Source organism: Macaca nemestrina, chromosome 11 (genome assembly GCF_043159975.1).
Source record: "Macaca nemestrina isolate mMacNem1 chromosome 11, mMacNem.hap1, whole genome shotgun sequence".
Lineage (NCBI taxonomy): Eukaryota > Metazoa > Chordata > Mammalia > Primates > Cercopithecidae > Macaca > Macaca nemestrina.
In genome coordinates this window covers 80,995,388-81,018,291 of record NC_092135.1, presented here as the reverse complement: position 1 = coordinate 81,018,291, position 22,904 = coordinate 80,995,388, and the positions used below count along the sequence as shown (strand labels likewise).

General features: G+C 38.2%; 1 protein-coding gene across 2 annotated transcripts; it reads right to left on the bottom strand.

Moving 5' to 3' along the window:
* Positions 1 to 651: 651 nt before the first annotated feature.
* On the bottom strand, positions 652 to 21,667 carry LOC105499551 (dual specificity phosphatase 19). Of its 2 annotated transcripts, none has more exons than XM_011772177.3 (4): positions 21,249 to 21,663; positions 16,863 to 16,909; positions 13,217 to 13,369; positions 652 to 4,858 (listed from the first exon to the last, which is right to left on the bottom strand). In XM_011772177.3, the coding sequence occupies exons 1-4, from the start codon at positions 21,472 to 21,474 to the stop codon at positions 4,631 to 4,633; spliced, it is 654 nt and encodes a 217-aa protein (XP_011770479.1). In that variant the 5' UTR covers positions 21,475 to 21,663; the 3' UTR covers positions 652 to 4,630. The 2 variants fall into 2 exon arrangements, with proteins under 2 accessions (XP_011770479.1, XP_070929124.1); XM_071073023.1 differs by having other exon boundaries at positions 4,654 to 4,858; positions 13,217 to 13,251; positions 21,249 to 21,667.
* Between the last annotated feature and the right edge of the window lie 1,237 nt (positions 21,668 to 22,904).

Sequence of the window (22,904 nt, the reverse complement as noted above, 5' to 3'; positions counted from 1 at the left end):
AATTTTTTTTTTTTTTTTTTTTGTATTTTTAGTAGAGACAGGGTTTCACCATATTGGCCAGGCTGCTCTTGAACTCCTGACCTCGTGATCCGCCTGCCTTGGCCTCCCAAAATGCTGAGATTACAGGTGTGACCACCCCACCCAGCCGGCTTTTCATTTCTTGAAGAGACTGGAACAACAAATCTTCATAGATCTAAACTAACTTACATTTTAAAATATAAAACTGTGTGTCTTGCCAACAGAATTTTTTTTTTTTTTTTTTTTTTTTTTTTTTTTGAGACAGAGTCTCACTCTGTCACCTAGAAGTGCAGTGGTGCTATCTCGGCTCACTGCAACCTCCGCCTCCTAGGGTCAAGCGATTCTCCTACCTCAGCCTCTGAGAAGCTGGGATTACAGGCACCCACCACCACGCCCGGGTAATTTTTGTATTTTTAGTAATGGGGTTTTGCCATGTTGGCCAGGCTGGTGTTGAACTCCTGGCCTCAAGTGATCTACCTCCTTGGCCTCCCAAAAAGTTGGGATTACAGGCATGAGCCACCGCGCCTGGCCACCAACAGATTTTTTAACCCAGAATTTGACAGTAAATAAGTGTTACATCTTTTAAAACAAACACCTTCAAAGAAATACATTAATGGAGAAATATTAAACATATCATTTTTATTAAAGTATATCAACACCTAGAAACAATAAAGGGTACATGATGAATATGTATAAAAATAAGTAACTCAAAGCTTTACTTGAAATAGAAAAGTCTAACTATAAGTTATTTTTTAAGTGTACATCAATGGAAACAAACCATAAATTTGCTGATTATAACGCCATTTTATGTATTGCAAGAATATACAGCTTCAAAGTCTTCTGGTTTAAATTCCTAAATAACTACAGGGTAACTAAATATGTTCAGGATCCTTCAGACACAAAAATCAACTATATAAAGTCACCTGGAACAAATAAATAAGTAATCATACCACATTTCTGTTGTTTTTAAATTTATCATGGTTTTGCTTATAAAGGTATTGACTCATTGGGTTAACTCTGTAAGGTTATAAGATGATATCTGATTTATACTTGCTATATTTATGACTACCTATATACATTTGAACAATCTGAGTTACAAATAATCATGCTGACAAATTCAGGTTTCCCCACTACCACTGAAATGATCAGAGTCTAAGCTGAAAAAAAAAATCCGTATTCATACATTTTAATCAAGGTTCAGTAGGGAAGAAGGGAAGAAAAAGTAAAACTGCAAACAAAATGTTAAATACTATACTCCATTTCCTCTGAAATATTTGTCTTTGAATTATTATGTTGGTCTAAATTTTGCCTCCAAAAATCTAAGAAAAATATTGTTTGGGTTTTCCAAAAATCTACATGCTTCTTGAGTTTTTTATTCAAATATTATGTAATCAGAAACCTATTTTAAAGCACAAAATTAGAAAAACATTAAAAAATTATTAACTTTAATCAATCTCAGATAAATAGAATTGTATTGTATGCTCCACTGCCTTTGTTCTACTCATCTTTTTCAGTTTGTTGTTTAAAGCCTCTATATTTGGTTTCAATGTTTAAAAAAGACATACTGTTTTCATTTTCCCTTTCCTTTAAAAAATGGCAGAATAATCTATTTAAAAACAAAGAGGCAAAAACTCCTTGAAATATTTTTCTTCTCATTTAAAACGGACCTATATTTGGTGTACATATCTTTTAAGTTTACAATATGTGAGAAAGAGGATCGTAATGATAAAGATCCTTTTTAAAAATAACCAGGAATGACAGAGCGATTTATCTCCATGGGAAGCGCAATAAACATATTGTATAGTATATACGACCTTATGTTTTACTTGGTGCCCCTAAAAGACTGAATTATATTCGTTGATCTATTTTAATACAGTGAACTACAATTTAAGATTAAAACAAACTTGAGGCTCAAAGCACTTCTGTAGAAGATACAAAAGACAAATGTTTGAATCTTACCCAGGTCACTACAAGCAACTATTAAGTACATAAACCACAGACATAAATAATACACAATCCAGGCCAGGTGCAGTGGCTCACACCGTAATCCCAGCACTTTGGGAGACCAAAGTGGGTGGATCACTTGCCGTCAGGAGCTCGAGACCAGCCTGACCAGCATGGTTAAACCCCATCTCTACCAAAAAAATACAAACTTAGCTGGGCATGGTGGCACATGCCTGTAATCCCGGCTACTTGGGAGGCTGATGCAGGAGAATCGCTTGAAGCTGGGAGGCAGAGGTTGCAGTGAGCCAAGATCACGCCACTGCACTCCAGCCTGGGCAGTAAGAGCAAAACTCTGTCTCAAATAATAATAATATCATTAAGAGCAAAACTCCATCTCAAATAATAATAATAATACACGATCCATTATTAACAAATTCTATCAAGGCTTCATGTGACATTTAATGGCTGAAAACTAAACAGGACTCAGCAAAATAAAATGTATTTAAATACATGCTTTCTTGTGAAAGAAGGCTCATCCAGTGATACTGACCATAGAGAGAAACTATACATCACTCTCATATTTAAGAGGGTTCTGCCTGCCTTGGTTGGCTTCAAACAGCTCACTGTCAGTTGATTATATTTAGACTGGTTCTCAGCAGAAGCAAAGAGTTCATAACATCACAAGTGATGGCATCTTGTCAGGGTGTAAGCAATCTCAAAACATAACTTGCATTTATCACTTCTACTTTTTGCTCATGACAGCACATGAAAGCCTGCCTTCTCAAATGCACAGATGTGCTCAATATGCACTTTCCATCTATGCTTGCTCTCTATAATGTGTATTTAAGAAGAGCTCAAGACTTTTAAAAATAAAATCTACATGGCAATGGTATCTTCTAAGTCATGAAAAACTATTTGGAAACTATCAGGCCAGGCACGGTGGTTGACGCCTGTAATCCTAGCACTTGGGAGGCTGAGGCGGGAGTTTGAGATCAGCCTGGGCAACATGGCAAGACTCCTGTCTCTACAAAAAAAAAAAAAAAAATTAGCCAGAGGTGGTGGCGCACAGCTGTAGTCTCAGTCACTCAGGAGACTGAGGTGGGAGGATTGCTTGAGCCCAGGAGGTAGAGGCTGCAGTGCATTGTGTTCATGCCACTCCACTCTAGCCTGGGTGACAGAGCAAGACCCTGTCTCGAAAAAAAAAAGAAAAGAAACGAAACTGTGCTAATTAATTAAGTATACCTTATTCTGAAGAAAAAATCAAAATCTTTAAGCAAATTTACAATGTACAGAGCTCAGTCCTGCAAATATGGAGACATTAAAGAAAAAAGAACCTATTCAAAGGCCAAAGATAAAACTGTAAATGACTGTGGGTTTCCTAAAAATATATTTAAAGTTTCTTACAAAACCATAACCCTTCTCCCCTAAAAAATATGTTCTCTGGTAGAATACTGAAGTAGAAAACAGACCACTGAACAATGATCTCGCAGTATCAAACATTTTCTCAAACAATTATGACACAGGATCAAAAAACAGAATGCTAGGCACCCAGGATAAAAAGCACAAAATGTAAGAGAATAGATCACCTATTCAAAGAACCAAAGCTCACAAGAATGTATGAGAGAACATCTATACATTAAAGAAAGAAAAGAAAGAAAAAGAAAGAAAGAAAGAAAGAAAGAAAGAAAGAAAGAAAGAAAGAAAGAAAGAAAGAAAGAAAGAAAGAAATGAATGCAGATAATAGAATTGAAAAAACCAAAATGAGGCTGGAGGCAGTGACTCACACCTGTAATCCCAGCATTTAGGAAGGCCAAGGTGGGTGGGTCACCTGAGGTCAGGAGTTCAAGACCAGCCTGGCCTACATGGTGAAACTCCGTTTCTATTAAAACTACAAAAATTAGCCAGGCATGGTGGCAGGCACCTATAATCCCAACTACTTGGGAGACTGAGGCAGGAGAATCGCTTGAACCCAGGAGGCAGAGGTTGCAGTGAGCCGAGATTGTGCCATTGCACGCCAGCCTGGGTGACAACAGCCAAATTATATCTCAAATAAAAAAAAAAAGAAGAAGAAGAAGAAGAAGAAAGAAGAGGAAGAAAAACAAAATGAAAAGTGTATATTTTTCATAAGAGAACACAGGAATTTTGTGAATAGTGTAGCCACTATATAAATATTGTATAAACCTTCAGATACTGGTTATCTCTTTTGGGAGATTTAAGGTATTCATTTTTAATCTTAAAAAGATTCTTTAAAAAGAAATTTACTTCCCTCTGAAATAGTAAGTTAAGTAGCACTTCAAGCTTTTCCTTAATAAAAACCGTTGCTGGAACAGAAAAATAGGCTTATTAATTAAATGATTCTCTCCATGCTCTAAATACACATTTTAAATGTACACCTTTTTCTTCTACAGAAAACAATGATTACTAATACTTTGTTGTTTTCCCTTAGCAATTTAAAAAAGCATTTAACCACACATTATAATAACAAAGAGAAAGTAATGACATTTGAAATTTACTTATACAGTAGGTCAGGACATTCAAATTGACCTCCATTTATGCATTAAAAAGGCAAGAGAAAAAAGGGAGTTTTGCTACTCTCCAAAGAAGGGAAAAGATGGCTATAGAAGCCAGTTCAGAAACTACAGTTGTCCATTGTCTGCTATAAGGCAACTCAAGAACTGTTCTCCTGTATTCTGTCACACTTATTGCTTTCTTTGCCCTCTTGATATGTACGAAGCTGCTCCATGAAGCCAGAATTTGGACATATGGAAGGTCTTGCATTTTTCACCAAAGAAAAAGCACTGGTAAATGAGGTTTGTTCAGAATTCATCAGGAAGCCTATTACAATTGCAGCAGCCCTGGAAACTCCTGCATTACAATGAACAAGAACCACTCCATCCTACAAAAAAAAAAAAAAACTTCATTATTCATTTGAGAAGATTATTAAATCAATTGCACATTCTTATACTACTTGAAATTATAAAGTAAATATTCAATTTTATCAATTTATTTGATTCAACTTATTTGATTACTGAAATAAAATTCATTACCCACAACAAATGGACACTCAATCAGTCAATCAATCAACCTATACCTCCCTTACCTACTAACCCATGATTGAAATGCTTTAATGATGTTTGGAATTCTGAAACAGTATCTTTCACTAAACTAAAGTAATCCAGTAAAGAACACATTAAAACCTAACAACTTAGTAGCCAAATGTATCAGTAAACACAAAAACCTAATAACTTAGTAGTCAAATGTATCAGTAAAGTACACATGAAAACCTAACAACTTAGTAGCCAAATGTTTCGGTAAAGTACACATAAAACCTAAGAACTTAGTAGACAAGTGTATATAAATAAGAAAAAAAACACAGGAAATATATGTGAAAACATAAAATAAAATCATAAGTATAAACTAAACAGAGAGCCAGAAATACTCCAGAGTATACTTAGTGTTCTCATAAATAAGCTAGTGTCGGTGGCTTGCAAATCTGTTTAAATAATCAGCAAGGAAAACATTTTCCACCCTTGGACATATTTTATTCTGGCAGGAAGTTACTTAAAAATATTTAAACTTATGAGGTAGTAAAATGTGATACAAATAGTTCATAACAATGTGAAGTGGAAAAGGTAATCAGACACCAGCATGAGGTCAATAAATGAAAAAACGTTTCAGGTAACTTGCAAATGATACTTTCCAAGTGAAAAGAGACACAGCGCAAGACCAATGCTGATGGGGGCAATATTGTATTAATAATGAATGTGATAGATCTGATGGGACAGCACTGATACAGCTTGGCCCATCTGAAGCCTTTAAAAAGTTAATGATCTAAATGAAACGTGGTGAACCGTGAGCATACCCTCCAGAATTAGACATTTTAGTTACTTCATTTCCTGATTCTTTATTTGGTACAACACAAAAAAAGATGAGAGCAGGAGGAAAAAAATATGCTACCAAAAACCCTCTACCCAGAGCACATATTAACAATACTACTGTTATGACTCATCAGATTATTTTACTTCTGCAAGGTAGTTTTCTGATTCATACATCTGTTGCAAAACTCCTTTCCTTGATCTGCTGTAACAAACTTGCAAGTGCATCTCTTTTCAAGAAAGTCAAATTTTTAATAACAAAATTAGTTAACATTTTGAAAATCCTCATATAAAAAAGGACAATATCAATTGCTTTCTTTTTTCACATCTTACATTACTGTGGGATATACTGTTTTCTATAGATATTTATGACTTCAAACTTCAGCAGTTTCTATATAAGAAAAGCAAAACACAAATATTCACTATACACCTTGGAAACTTTTTGTAGCAATAGCCCATTTTTACAAAACTTAAGATGTTTAAAAATTATATTAAGGTAACTGATGAAAATTATTAATGAACTTCATTTAGCATAAAACAAATTAATTAGATACTCCAAAGAAACTTGCAATCATAAGCTTAATAAGCATGAGATACCCTTCAATGTCACTTTTAATATTTCCTGCTTATATATTAGTCGGCTTTACTTTATGATCCATACATAGGCTTTTGAACATGAAACTAGTTTTATTTTCAGTCTTACACAATGTGCATCCAATTTTAGCTAATGTTTTAAAATGATATTATTTTCTTCTTCTTTCTACTTTATATAATAGCTATTTTTCTACAGCTTTTCAATTTACCTACTTTCTACCTTTTGATTATTCGTTAGGTATCATATTGTCCTTGAAAGTATTTCCAGAGAAATTATTGGCTTTGTATCCCTTTTTCAGAGCTCAAAACAGTAACAAACAATTTATAAAGCATTTTTTTTTCTTTGCATTTGCTGTTGTCTTATGCCTAGAAGACTTTTGCTCTTCTTGGTACAGCTAATTCTGACTTCTGTTCTAAGACTGCCTCTTTCCAAGTGAAATGAGGGCAGGAGGAATGTCTTGGCCATCTTTGTATGCCTAGTAGTTAGTGCAATTCTTGGCATACAGTAGGTATTCCGTAACTGTTTGCTAAGTGAATAAATTTGTTCTGCATTTCTGAAAGGAAAGTGTTCTTTCAAAAATTCAAAATCACCATTTTGCTATGGGCAAGTAGTAACTTATAGGCAGATAGTAATTATGCTATGTTATTTCCATTTCACAGAGTTGTCTTTGTTCTTGTGCCGTTACAGTTTTCAACTAGATTGCAAGCTCCTGGAGGGCAGCAATGTGTATCCCTCACATCTTCTCAGAATAAGTAATTAATATTCCTTAACAGTAACTGAGCCAAGCCCAGGTGTTTTTCCTTACATTTAACTTCCATTAAAACTTTAGCATCTCCAGGCACGGTGGCTCACACCTGTAATCCCAGCACTTTGGGAAGCTGAGGCAGGTGGATCACAGGTCAGGAGTTTGAGACCAGCCTGGCCAACATGGTGAAACCCCATCTCTACTAAAAATACAAAAATTAGCTGGGCATGGTGGTGGGTGCCTGTAATCCCAGCTATTTGGGAGGCTGATGCAGGAGAATCGCCTGAACTCAGGAGGCAGAGGTTGCAGTGAGCTGAGATCGTGCCACTGCACTCCAACCTGGTTGATGAGTGAGACTCTGTCTCAAAACAAACAAACAAACAAACAAACAAAAACTTGGGCATAAGCACTACTCATAATAGCAAAGACATGGAATCAACTCAATGCCGATCAATTATAGTCTGTATAATGAAAGTGTGGTACATATACCCCATGGAATACTATACAGCCATAAAAGGAATGAAATCATGTCCTTTGCAGGGACATAGATGGAGTTGGAAGCCATTATCCTTAGCAAACTAACACAGGAACAGAAAACCAAACACCACATGTCTCACTTATAGGTAGAAGCTGAACAATGTGAACACACAGACACATGGAAGGGAACAACACAAACTGGGGGCCTGTCAGGGTGGGGTGGGGTAGGAAGAGGGAGAGCATCAGGAAAAATAACTAATGCATGCTGGGCTTAATACCTAGGTGATGGGTTGATAGGTGCAGCAAATCCCCATGGCACACATTTACCAATGTAACAAACCTGCACATGCTGTACATGTGCCCCAGAACTTAAAAAACCTTGGGTATAATGTGATAGTCTGCAAGTGCCTGACAGTCACCTATGATGAAATAAGAATTCTGCAGTGGAATGAAAATCAATTGTCACTAAAAATATACTCCTTAGTTCAGCGTTTGGGTGGGGTGGGGGAGTAGCCAAAATCTCTCAAAGAACTAAGCAATGTCTTGGTTTATATTCAGGCACAACCTTCTTATCCTGCAGAGATCTGGTAGCAAACCGGACAACACTATGAGGAGCACAGGTCACAACAGTCCACTCATGACTATCCACAGTAGTAGAGGTGAATGTAAATATGACAAACACAAAAAAAGTGAGGGGTAGGCTGCTTTGAAACAAACTGGAAGAAGTAAGGCAAGAGAATAGGGTCTGGCAGCAGGGAACCTAAGGTTGTTTCACGCAGACTTCCTAGCACTAAATTAAAAGGAAAACCCTAACTTTCCACACCTAAGTAACAAAAGGACCAGAGGGCTACTGCCTTTGCAAAACCCCCCACTTTTTCTGCATGCAGATGGGAAATTTGCTGTCCACAACCAATCATATTGATTGCAGGCCAAGTCTTCCTTTGCATAGAAGTGTAACTTTGTAACTTCACCCTAGCCTCTCATTGGTTGCTTTTTGAAACCAATCAGATGTTTGCACAGGAGCCTGACCTTTGTAACTTCACTTAAGCCTCTGGTTGGCTGCTTTCTCTAACCAATCAGACTGACTGCAGGATACCACTTCCTTTACATGAGGTGAGCATGAAGTGGCCATTGGGAAACTTCTAGCGGATATTTGGGCTCAAGAAGTTTCTGTATCCTGTCCCTTGGGCCACTGCTTGGGCCTGCTCCCAAACTGTGGAGTGTGCTTTCGCTTTCAATAAATCCCTGCTTTCACTCTTTCGCTTCATTCTTTCTTTGCTTCGATGGGCGTTCTGTCCAATTCTTTGTTCAAAATGCCAAGAACCTGGACAACTTGCAGTCATGACCCTCTATTGGTAACAGAAGCATCTAAAAACTTAGTGAATTTAGGTACTTATTTAGACCCATGTTTCTCTAACGAACTTTTACTTATATTGAACAAAAAACTACAAACAGCTTACATGTCTCACAGTAGGAAATAAGATAAATTATAGAATCACCAACTACCATAATACTGTGCAAAAATTTAAAATGATTTGAATCATTAAGTATAAAAAGCAGGCTATACAGAGGGGACCAGGGCCGGAGATGGGACCAGGAAGGAACTGAGGACCAAGAAGTGCAAATATTAGTATCCAGGACCAGAGTGGCTGCCCGAAGGTCCAGATCTCACATGTGATGTCACCCTGTCAGCCCTCCCCTCCTGAGCAGGGATCCAAGAATGTGCCAAGAGTCCTGCTGGCTTCAGCCAGGTGGGCCTGTACATAGGGTCCATGTGCAATAGGGAGGGACATCTTCTATTTTTTGCTGCCCCCTCCCAGCCCACTGTCTGGGGCAGGGGGAGAAGGTATTTTCAAGATAAAGCACAGGTACCACAAATAAAAGTCATGAAGTTGCAAAAAAAAAAAAAAAAAAAAGGCAGGCTATAAAAGAATTTAAACTGTATGATACTATTTTTATAAAAATATATATACAGGTCTAGAAAAATATATCAAAATGCTAACAATCGTTATATCTAAGTGTGGAAGTATCTTAATTTTTTCCATTTTTTTCTACAAAGAACATGGACTACTTACATCATGTTTTTAAAATCGTATCTTATAAATAACAAACATGAAATATCAAATATACATTGTCATACTTTGCACCTTTTGCACGTAAAAAGAGGGGACAAATAAATTTAGTTTCTAAAAGGACTCTGGGCTATAGAAGTTACCATTACTGTTCCTCTCAGGTGTATTTCTGTCCCTTTAGGCATAAAGGAAGGACAGAGAAACCAAACAGAGTTTTGCAAGTATAGAGGGAAATGAGGAAAGACTTGGGAAATGGAAACCATTCCATTTGGCAATGGTATGTAAAAAGATAAAAACAACAAACTAGGCCTAGAAAGGTAGTTTTGAAACATGTAATTCACTGAGTAATTAAATTTAACAATATTTGAATATAAAATAGACAAAGGCATGAAGAGATCTTTTCTAAAACAAATGAAAAAAATTCAAGAATTCTATTGCTAAAACTAAATATATATTAGCCTTCCAGGCATGATGGCTCATGCCTATAATCCCAGCACTTTGGGAGGCTGAGGCAGGTGGATCAATTAACATCAGGCACGTGAGACTATCCTGGCCAACATGGCAAAACCCCGTCTCTACTAAAAATACAAAAATTAACCAGGCATGGTGGCACGCACCTGTAATCCCAGCTACTATGGAGGCTGAGGCAGGAGAATCACTTGAGCCCAGGAGGCGGAGTTGCAGCAAGCTGAGATTGTGTCAATGCACTGAGTTTTCAGGGCAGGCAAATACTGGCTGAGGTTAGGATCCCAGTATAAAACATAAGGCTTGAGAGGGTAGAACATATTGCTGAAATCTAATTCATCTTATCAGAAACATTTTCTGCAACTCCTCAGATTCTCGTGGTGCCGCCATCTCACAGACCCTCTCAGCACACTCCACCTCAGCTACCACCTCCATGACTGACTACTCTCCCCTTAGGTCCATTCACTTTTGCCTGTCAAAGAAGGAGCTCTTCTTCAATGGTGTCCACAGCATAGACAGGCGTACTCTGAGTCCTGGATTTTCTATTTTTCAACTTGGTTGAAAAGTTGTATTACAGGGTGTTAGATTTGGCTTTGAGATGGCCGCTGAAGGAGTGGAATGTTATAACCCAGAATTGTGGGGTTGGTTATATCCCCACTGGCAAACTTTGGCCAATGGGAAACAGAAGCTGACAGGAAGCCAGGCAGATAAATTCTCTCTCCTTCCTCCCTCCCAGGCTGGGTTGAGGTACAGTTTCTTGGTACTGCCTGTCCAGAGATATTTTGGGTGGTAGAGTAGCTATACCTGCTGAATAGCCAACAGTCAGCTCACTGTGCAATGAGCCCAGCAGGGTAAATGCATCACTTTGTATTCCTTCTCGTCCCACCTTGAATCACTTTCCTTTCTTGCCACTCTCACTGCCTACAGATTGTACCTCTCAAATTAAGCATCAGCTCTAAATCCTCATCTCAAGCTTTGTTTTTAGGAAACCCAAGCTAAAATCCACTCTAATTTACTGGCCCAAATTAAGGCAAACTTTATTTTTAAATTTATTTAAAATTCCACGCTTATTAGAATATTCAATCTCTTGCTTTTCTTTCTAGATAGTATTACCCTGTCTAATTTTTACTTGCAATATTTACATCTCTTCTAATGTTAATATGAATATGGATGACATCTACACTTTCCCATCTCTGGCATATTCTACATCTCCTTAGAGAAGGAGCTAATACAGAAATATCATTTTTATTTTTAAAACTATTAACTCACACACTGGAATGTTACAATCCAGAGCCTGTAAATTTTTTCACAAGAAAACAGAATGGCCAATATTACACTTTGAATTAGAAGACCTCTTCCTTGGCCATGTGCGTTGGCTCACGCCTGTAATCCTAGCACTTTGGGAGGCCCTGGCGGGCAGTCTGCCTGAGCTCAGGAGTTCGAGACCAGCCTGGGCAATACAGTGAAACCCCGTCTCTACTAAAATACAAAAAATTAGCCAGGTGTGGTGGTGTGCACCTGCAGTCCCAGCTACTTGACAGGCTGAGGCAGGAGAATCACTTGAACCCGGGAAGTGGAGGTTGCAGTGAGCTGGAGTTTGCAGTGTGCCGAGATCATGCCACCGTACTCCAGCCTCATGACAGAGCGAGACTCCGTCTCAAAAAAAAGAAAAACCACAAAAAACAAACAAACAAAAACCCTCTTCCTTTGCTTCCATTCAAATACAGTCATGCATCATTTAACAGTGGTGATGCATTCTGAGAAATGTGTTGTTAGGCAGTTTGTTTGTGCTGTAAACATCACAGAGTGGACTCACACAAACTAGAATGGTATGGCCTATTGCTCCAAGGCTACAGACCTGTTCAGCATGTTACTGTACTAACTTGTAGGCAACTGTAACACAATGGTATGTATTTGTGTATCTAAACATACCTAAACATAGAAAAGGTATGGTAAAAATACATTATTATAATCTTATGGAACCACCATCATATATGCAGTCCAAACGTCATTATGCAGCGCATGACTGTATCTGCTATTAAAGTTGATGAACAGTAGAATGGAATAGTTTTATATTTTCCAGGTAGTCTAGTGGAAAGGTAAGTAGAACAGTGCTAGGCACCTAAGGCATTCAATAAATATTACCAAATGAAAGGAAAGAAGGGAGAGAGGGAGAGAAAATGGGAAGGAGAGAAGGTAGAAGGGAGAGAAGGTAGGCCAGAGTTCAATTAAACCTGATTGTAATCTTGTCATTGTTAGGTGTTCCAGAAGAGTTATTTCTCTCTGTAAATGCTTCTACTTTCCCACCTACGTATCTTACGTAAAATCTGTGAGAATTATTTGCTGACTAAAAGTGACGCTATTTCAAGGAATAATTATTGATAACAGCCAACCTAGCAACTTTGCCTGTCAGAATGTTGACTTGAATCCAATAACAAGATTGAAGTACCATATGGCATTGGCCATTGGTCTTCTAACTTCAGAAAACCAACAGACAGCTTCTGATCAGCATTTTCATACAATCTAAGTAAAGCAATACACATTTAGTCCTTAGAGTGCCTTAAAATTTTACTGCTACAAATGCAGTTTCACAATAACTATCTCATTCATTAAAATGAAATGCATGTTCCTCATCATAAATACACTAACAAGTCTAGAGCAGTCTCTGTTTTATAGTCCCCCTGAATATCTTGCAGACTGGTCAGAGGTCAGGTGGCTATAAACACTCAAAGGAAATCTAGCTACATGTTTACAGACGAAAACTCAGTAAGTAGAGGATTTTTATTTCTGAACATTTCTCAGTAAGGCATAGGAAAACGAGAAACTGAATTAATGTTAAAACTAAGTATCTTATTGAAAAAAGAGCAATTAACCAAATAATTGTAGGAAATAATGAAACATTGTTAGAAGGGAAATTTCATAATGGTTTTTTAGAGATTCATTATAAAAACAATAAAGATTGGGTAATGGATCCATACTTTCAGATTTCTGCTTCTGAAGAACTATGGATCAAAACAAAACTCACCTTTCTTTTTGCTTCTTCAATAAATTCAAAACATTCTGGAAAATAAGACAGGATGTTGGTTTCAGGCAGATCCAATATAGAAATGCTCTTATATGTAAAGTCACTGAGGAAAGCATTTTCAACTCCATATGCAACATTAAGAATATGAGTCACCTTAAAGAGAAAGAAAAAAGATGATTTTTTAAAATCCCATGAATTAGGTTATCTAAAAAGAGACTGGGGTGTTGTGTTGACATCTATAACAAGAAAGGTAAAAAATTTAAATGCGACTCACTTGATTGATAATACTTCTTCAACCCACACCAGAAGTGCTCCTTCTACTATATGTTCTCTCTCTCTCCCCTCCACCCTTTTTTTTAACTTATTATTATCATCATGTAGAGACAGGGTCTCTTTCTGTCACCCAGGCTGGAGTGCAATGATGCAATCATAGGTCACTGCAATCTTGAACTCCTGGGCTCAGGTGATCCTCCCGCCTCAGCTGCCCAAGTAGCTGGGACTACAGGAGTGTACCACCACACCCAGCTAATTTTTTTTTTTTTCAGAGAGGGGTCTCGCTTTTTTTGCCCAGGCTGGTCTTGAACTCCTGGCCTCAAGTGACGTTCCCACTCCCGCCTCCCACAGTGCTGGGATTACAGGCGTGAGCCACCACACCTGGCCTATATATTCTCATAGCCCTGGACTTGCCCTATTACAGCTCATACCACTTAGAGATTGTTTGTCTCTTTCATTGCACTAGAAACTACATGAGGGTAGGGACCATGTTTAACTTAGTGTTATAAGCGAATGAGCAGTGAGTTTAGCAGAGAATGCTTAAAATCTTTGTTGAATTAATCTGTAAATATCCATATAAAAAACTTAAATAGGAGAAGTATATCAGTAGTACACAACTTCCCTTTCAAGAATTATTTCCCTATTTTCCTTCATATTCTTTACTTAATAAAATGGTTCTCCAGGATGACTGCACATTAGAGTCACCTGATGAACTCTTAAAAACTATCAATACCACAGGGTCTCATACCCAGAGATTCTGATGAACTAATCTGGCTGAAAAGTAAGGGGAGGGGTGGTTGTAAAAAATTTTCTTTCAGGTGGTACATTTGAGCAACCTCCTCCTCTTCCATCTATGTATTTGAGCCCCTTTTCTTAGAGGCCACCAAACATGTGGAAGAAAGCCATGTAGAAAGTCCATTAAGATAATCCAGAGGCTGAGAATCACTTGAACCCAGGAGGTGAAGGTTGCAATGAGCCACGGTCATGCAACTGTGCTCCAGCCTGAGCAACAGAGCGAGACTCCATCTCAAAAAAAAAAAAGAAAAAAGAAAAAAGAAAAAGGAAAAAAAAAACTAACAACTTTGTCCACATCTGTACTTCCCCTCTGCCTTCTGATTACAATGAAGGATGTGCTCATGCATCTTCAATAAGGCTCATTCCAGAATCTGTGCTTGGAGTCACAGTGCTTCCTACTTTCTTGGCATCTCCCTATAGTCATAATTCTTGCTTTTCTGTATCTTCAATTTCTTCTTCTACCATCAGCCTTAAAACATGCTGAAAGCTCTCCCATCCCCCCTCCTCACCTATAGCTCCTCTCTCTCTTTCTTTTCCCCTTCCCATCACTTCCTCACTTCTCAATCTTTTGCAATACGGCTTTGGCCTCCAATTCAAATGAAACTGTTTCCACCAAATGCACTAACAACCTCTCTGTCACCAAGTCCCATGAACATAATTTAGGCCTAATCGTACTTAAACTTTTGCAGTATCTGACATTGCTGACTCTCTCCTCCTTAAAACACTATTCTCTTTGGCTTCCACGACACCATCTTTTTGTTTTACCTTCTTTTGGCCTCTTTTGGATCCTCCTTTCCCACTGCAGACTCTTCTTCCTTTGATCATTCCATATAGGGTGATATTCCTCAATTTATCAGTTCTATGATAAGATTCTGTTATAGGCCCTCTTCTCTCTTACTTTATACTTTTCCCCAGGCAGCTTCATCTATTCTAATGATTTCAGTAACTATTTAAAAGCTGAAGATTCCTAAATCTGTATATTCACCTCTATTCTGAACTTCAGACCCTACATATCTACCCACCTAGATGATCCACATCACCCAAAATCTAACATGTTCAAAACTAAGCACACAGTTTTGCCTTCAAAGCCTGTTCCTTCTACGCTGTTTTCAATCTCATGGAACAATAATCTTACTTAGTTACCAAAGAAAGTGAGACATCAGCCTTGACTCCTCCTTCTCCCTTAGCCCCACTCCCTATCCTGCCTCGTAAGTAATCAAATTGTAAGAATTCTACCCCCTAAAATACCCCTCACAGCTATGTAATTCTATCTCCACTACATCTTAATCTCAGCCATTGTCATCTTTTCCTTAGATTACTGCAATAGCTTTATAACCAGTTTCCCTATCTCTAACTTGAGCAACCCTCCAATGGATTTTCCACACTGCTTCTAATGAGAAATCTTTCTAAATTGCAAATTTGATCCTGTTACATCTCTGGGTAACTTCTCAGTGGCTTTCCACAGTCTTTTGGATCAAGTCCAAACAACTAACTCTGGCTTACATGGCCTTTTGGGATCTGGCTCATGCTTACCTCTCTCTCTGGTCTTGTCTCTTAGTGCCCTTCTTTCTCACACTCTTTATTCCAGGGCCACTGAACTTTTCTGTCCCTGAAAGCATCAGCCTTTCTCTTGCTTCTTGGCCTTCACACATATCTTTTATTCTGTGTAAACACTTTTCTTCCCTTTTTTTTTTTTTTTTTTTTTTTGAGATAGAGTCTTGCTTTGTCACCCAGTCTGGAGTACAGTAGCAAAATCATAGCACACTGTAATCTTGAACTCCTGGGGTCAACCAATCCTCCTGCCTTGGTCTCCAAAAGCACTGGGATTACAGGCTGTCTACTCCTTTCCCACCCTCTTCAGAGAAATACTTCAATATCACTTCCTCCAGGAAGTCTCCCCTGACTCACCTATCCCCCAAAAAACAAACCAAACCAAACATGGGTTAAGAGCATCATCTCCTCTGCACTTCTATAGCACCCTGCACTTCCCCATCAAAGCACACAAATGCTGTTCTGTAGCTGCTTGTCTGTCTTCCCTGTCTGCCCCTTACGTCATAGGCTTCAAGTGAACAAGAATCTCTTGCACTCCTTCAACGACAGCAATTCCATGACCTGAAACAGTGCTCAACAAAATGGTAGAGGGCTAAAAATTCTTTTGAGTAAATATGTAATAAATCACATCAGTTGTATGGAGTAGAGTGGCTGGAAATGGCATTACAGAAGACGTGGTATGTGAGTTGGGACTTAAGGCCTGGGCAGTCTTGGACAAATAGAGATGAGGGAAAGCCTATCCCACACAGAGGAACTCCATAAACACAGGCAAGAAAGACATGCCTCCAAGGTCAGGCTCATGAGGGTACATGAAGGAGATCAAGAAGAATGTAAAACTGGAAAGATAGATTACAGATCCACATATTTGAATTATGCGCCAATTATTTTTCAACTCTATTAAAATGATAGCGAAAATGTTACCAAGTAAACTCCATAATGTACCAAAGATGCACCAATACAGTTTTTCCTAAATAAAACAACTAAAATATTCTGTGTATATGGTGCCAAACTTAAAGCATTTTTTTACCTTGTTCTTTTTCAGTGTATCCAAATCATGAGCAGCGTCCTGTGACCCTAGAAAAAATAAATGATACCACCTTGAACATAAATATAATCATCTTGACCTTTTATATAAATTTGTACAGCCATTCTGTTATTAAAAAAAAAAAAAAAGACGAACAACTTGGAAGGACCTTAGTCCAACTTTCTGAAGGCCAATTTGATAAGAGTCATCCTACATAAACTCTTGGACTCTGAAATCCTACTTCTAAAAATTTGTCCTAAAAGTTACAGATGTTGCAAAGATTAGCTGTAAGAATGTTCACCATAGTATTGTTTGTAATATAAACAAAACAAAAACAAAAGAACAGCAAAAGCCCAATAGCTGTTGCATTAAATAAAAAATGGTACAATTGCATAGTGAAATACATACAGCCATTACCACCATTAGAAATAAGAAACGTAAGCCTGAACAACATTGTGAGACTCTCTCTATAGAAAAAAAATTTTTTTTTTAATTAGCCAGGCGTGGTAGTGTGTGCCTGTATTCCCAGGTATTCAGAAGGCTAAGGCAGGAGGATCCCTTGAACCTAGGAATTTGGGGTTACAGTAAGCTATGGTTATGCCACTGCACTCCAGCCTGGGTGACACAGCAAGAAGAAGAAAGAAAAGGAAAAGGAAAAGAGAAGAAGGAGAAAGGGAGGGAGGGAGGAAGGGAGGGAAGGAGGAAGGAAGGAAGAAAAGGAAGGGAAGGAAAGCAAAGAAAGAGAGGGAGAGAGAGAAAGAAGAAATGTGGTAAAATATTTATAGCATGTAAACATGTTCTTGGCCAGGAGTGATGGCTCCTGCTTATAATCCCAGCACTTTGGGAGGCTCGGACAGATAGATCACTTGAGGTTAGGAATTCAAAACCAGCCTGGCCAACATGACAAAACCCCATCTCTACTAAAAATACAAAAATTAGCTGGGTGTGGTGGTGCACACCTGTAATCCCAGCTATTCAGGAGGCTGAGGCATGAGAATTGCTTGAACCTGGGAGGTGGAAGTTGCAGTGAGCCAAGATCGTGCCATGGCATTCCAGCCTGGATGACAGAGCAAGACTCCATCTCAGAAAAAAGAAAGAAAGAAAGAAAGAAAAATGTTATCAATGTATCTGGTGATAAAAGCAGGTTACAAAATACTATCATCCATTTTTGTAACAAAAAATATGTATGTGCTTAAAAAATGGACAGGAAGTATATATAGAACAAAATGTTAATAGTGGGGTTGCAGGTGATTTTTTTTCTTCTTTATGCTCATTCTGACTTTTTACAATAAACATCTCTTTATTTTGTAACTTAAAAAAGGATATTACAAAAACCATACACCCACAAGACGACTTCGTGCCAGTCGGTTTGGGAACACCCAGTAGCTTAGAGCAAATGTGTTGGCCTGCAGGATCCCACCCACACTCCATGTACCACTAGGGCTGTGCCCTTCTACAATCTTTCTGTCACAGCCGGCTTCCCAGATCTCCCACACTTGGAAACTGGCTCTAGTTAATAAGCAAGTTCATATGGAGAATAACTAGTTCAAATAAAGTGAGTTTCACAGTTTAAAGATTTCAAGCATTTTACTTTCCTGAATTAGGTTCTATTTCATAAACTTTTTTTTTAAGCTACGTATGTGGGAATTCAGCCAACTTTTTAAATGTGATTTTAGGTAGCAGAAAGGCCAGCAAGTATGCTGTTTGGCCAATATCCTCTTGATAATACCAAGCTTACAGATTCCTTACTGAACTCACATTCAGCTTTATTCTACTTAAAAGTTAGCCTATCAAAATATTAACATTTGTTAAAGCTGAATGGTGTATACATAATGGTCTATTCGTTTCTGTAATTTTCTACAAATTTGAAATACTTCATTTCTTTAAAAAATTCTGTTTTCTAATGTAGAAAGCCCTAATCAACTCCAGGGGAAAAAATAGGTTCAAATAATTGAAACTTGGTGATTTAGTCAGGCGCGGTGGCTCATGCCTATAATCCCAGAACTCTGGGAGGCCAATGCAGGCAGATTGCTCAAGCCCAGGAGTTCAAGACTAGCTTGGGCAACATGGTAAAATCACATCTCTACAAAAAGTACAAAAAAATTAGCCAGGCATGGTGGTGTGCACCTGTAGTCCCAGCTATTCAGAGGCTGAGGTGGGAGGATCGCTGGAGCCTGGAAGGTGGAGGTTGCAGTGAGCCAAGATTATGCTACTGCACTCCACTCTGGATTTATTTTGAGACCCTATCTCAAAATAAATAAATAAATAATAAATATCTATCTGTCTATAATATATAATTTTCAAAGCCTAGGACAAAAATGCTATCTAAAATCTTTCATCCATTCTTTAAATGGTTCAAGGGCCTATGTAATATTTTTTAAATGCAATCATTTTTTAGAGTTTATAAACTAAAAAAGATTACATATTTACAACTCTTTGTTTTCTTTATTCACTACCAAAACCAAAAGTTGTTTGGCATGCGATGCTGGGAAGAAGCTGTGTCGCTTCGAGGAGGTGAAGGAAGCTCTTAGAACCAACCTGCAAACAACCCCAGTCTCCCAGACATAAACTAAGTCTGGTCAGAAACAACTCTTTCAACATTCATGTAGAAGAACTGTAGGTGGAACCACCCACAGGTCCTTCAGGAATGAGGCACTTGTAATTAGGCAGAAAAAGGTGCGCTTTCAGAAGAGGGGAGGTTGTTCCTGATGAAAGTATTCCATTTCCTGGTCCAGTGAGAAGACCTTATTAGGGCTAGTTTCAGAAGTTCCTCCCAGGACTCTCCCACTATCCTGGGGAGGTTCCCAACCCCAATCTCAGAACACTACCTTGATTAATTCACTTTGGATAAGTCCACAAATAATAATAATACTAATAAGCAAAGTTCATGAAGACCCTAAATTGGTGAATGATATATGAAAATTCTACCATAATTATTCCAAGCCATGATTACTACAGTGGAAGCCAAAATAACTGAAAAATGTGCCGTGGCATATTTTCTTTCCTAGATATGGTGAGCAAGGCCTAGGTGAACTTTTCAGATTACCTAAATAACTCAATTTTTCACTGTAAATGTCACAAGAATATGGTATAATTTTTCACGGGGCTGCAGAAACTAGTTAGAGACATTTATTTGGTGAATTTAAAGATAGCCTATGTAACAATTCATATAATATTTAATAACATATGTATACTGCAATTGATTTGCATCAAAAACCTTTTACAACAACCACCACCTCAGGAGGATCCTATGACATAAGCAGATACTGTTACTTCATCTTTACAGATGGCTTTTTGGAGGACCAGAAAGGAAAAATGGCTTGCACCAGCTAATCTAGTAAATTAGAGGCAGAGCAGGACTGAAAACTTGGTCTATGTGAGGCAGCCTCGTATAACAATGGACAGCAGGAGTCCATCAGACTTGGGCTTGATGCCTAGCTCTGTTGCTTACTAGGTGTGTTACCTTGTGTAAATTATTTCACCAACTTTAAATCCTGGTTTCTATTTGTAAAACAAAGCTGATAATCCCTACTTCGCAGGATTCTGCAAAGGAATGAGACACTAGGTGAACAATACCTGGGCTATTTGTCAGTCTTCTCTCTATTCAAGAATGCCTTCGCAGCATAGTGACACGTCATTTAGTCTTCCCAAGTCTTAATTTCTCTATTCATAAACAGAAATAATTCAGACGTACTTGAAAACATTCTTGACTATTTTTTTAAGAACACCATACCATATTCTTGCCAAATTAACAAGTTTGTACTTTTATGACCTTGCTTCATTTGCTATTTGTGAACTATGCTTGTATAGGGACTCAGTATTTCCATAATGCGAAATAAACCACAAAATCTTCAGACTCATAGCTATAAAATAAAAGATCTCCTTCTCTTAAACACTCCAAAAACAGACACCATGAACAGACGTGGCCACAGGAGGCACGTATTCCGCACGGTTTGTAAGAGCTGCGCAGGCCAGCAAGCACAGGACTATTTCAAATATTAACTTTTCTATAACTTTAACCATTGTCACTTGTAGTTCTGCCTTATACATTCTTTTTTTTTTTTTTAAGTTGTATCTTTTATAATCCGAGAAAACACAACACCAATGTGTTATTATCCAGAGAAGTTAGAGAAACGGGAAGAAAGCTTTGCTAAAATTCAAACATGCGGTGCCAAGTGCTACTAGAATAGCATCTATGCTTCTTATGGGTACATTGTGAGGCAGAAACGGCTGTAGCTGGCTAATGGAAGTTCCGTATCCAAAAAAGGAAACAGTTCAGCTTTTCGGCAGGATAGCTGATAATACAGACTATTACGCATAAAGGGGGAAAATGAGAACGTAATCTGGCTAAAAGGACTCAATGATTTAGTGGCAAGTCGATGTACTCACCTAGGAGCAACCATGGCTTAATAACGCCAACCTGCAGGTCCGAGCTAAGGTCCTGCACATAACCACAACCACCCCCACTGCTCGGCTCTACTTCTTCCACAACATGAATTCTGGCATCTTTCCATGTTTCTATAATTTTCTTTCCAGTTAGCGTTGTCACCCTGGTGCATTGCTTCCTGAGATTATTCCGGGAGAATGCTTTAATTTCCTGGTTAAGGGAGTGCATTACATGAGCAGAGGCTGGGAACAAATACAAACAATCCAGCAGGCACAGAGAAGGGCTGAACTGCTAGTCCCTTATTGCCCAGGTAACAAAGAGCCTCAGAGGTGCTCGCCCATCCAGGTAACAGCAGCAGCCACAGGCCGAGAGACGGAGTCTCCCAGCTCCGTTTCTCCCAGCGATGCAATGTAAGGCGAAATTTGATTGGTCATTGAGACACAAGTGCCGATTGGATGCTGTTTCTTCTTCCTGTCAGCCAGAAATCTGCATTTTCCCGAAAAGCTCAAGGGATCCACTGGGGGAGATTTCTTATTGTTGCTGTTTACATTTAGCTTTATAATACACGCAGAATGGTAAAATATAAGACTTCGTTGGAGAAAGGGATGACGTCTCCTCGTTCTTTAAAGTCAGTGATTTTCTGATATATTCTGCTGGTGTCACTTACGGCAGCGACCATAGACGATCCGGGCTGACCTGTATATCGCTACCGCTTGAATGAGACCGGCGGAGTCACCTTGCAAATCACCCTATGTCCCAAAGCCTTTCCTGCCCGTCTGCTTTTAGGCTAGTCCAGGAGGGCTAGAGCGGACTTTGTTTCTCGCTTCCTGTATCCTTCACACATTCTCCTTTTGCTGTTAATGCAAGAGGAACGTTTACTAGATAAAGTTGTTTTGCATATTTGTGAGGCAACAATTTAAATAAACTGGGAAAAAAGATATCTTTTTAAAATTCATGCTCATATATGTAGATAGACAAGAGCTTAAAATTTATGTATTTTTTGACTTTCAGCCTACGTTTTCATTTCATACAGTAAATATACATCCTAAAGAAGAATTACAGCAAGTCCCTCCATGTGAAGAATTAAGAAAATCAGTTGTGTAAGCATCCAAATTTATAAAGCAGATAAATAAATTATAGAATGATGATTCTGATTACCAAAAAAAGTTTTGCAAAAGAAATCACAAGATTCCTTTAAAGAGAAAATTTTCAAACCCCTATTAAAGTAAATGTAATTTTAAATGAATTTCAACACAATGTATAAACACATATATAAAATGAAGAAGTTGCACTTATGAAAACTTTTCTTCCAATACCACATATTAAAATTTGTGTTGTTGTTGAAACTTTCTGACATAAAATTCAACTATTATGGATTGACTATTTCTGTCCCTTCAAAATGCATATGTTAAAGATTTAAACCTCAAGGTGATGGTATTTAAATGGGACTTTTAGGATGTAATTTAGAATTAGACTAAGACCCTAGGGTAGACTCCTCATGATGGGTTTAGTGGCTTCAGGAGAACTGAAAGAGATCTTCCAGCTCCCCTGTATGGACCAAAGAAAGACAGTATGAGGACATAAGAAGAAGTTGGCTGTCTGCAGGCCAAGAAGAGAGCTCTCACCAGGAACTGAATAAGCCAGCACCTTGATCTTGG

What these genes read in the sequence shown, in the direction of transcription:
- LOC105499551 (XM_011772177.3), bottom strand. Translation starts at nt 21,474, where the DNA reads ATGCACTCCCTTAACCAGGAAATTAAAGCATTCTCCCGGAATAATCTC. An exon ending in TAAGCCATGGTTGCTCCTAG is followed by an intron (nt 16,910 to 21,248) that starts GTGAGTACATCG and finishes TATTTTTTCTAG; the next exon opens with GGTCACAGGACGCTGCTCAT. An exon ending in TTGAAGAAGCAAAAAGAAAG is followed by an intron (nt 4,859 to 13,216) that starts GTGAGTTTTGTT and finishes TTTTTTTTGTAG; the next exon opens with GATGGAGTGGTTCTTGTTCA.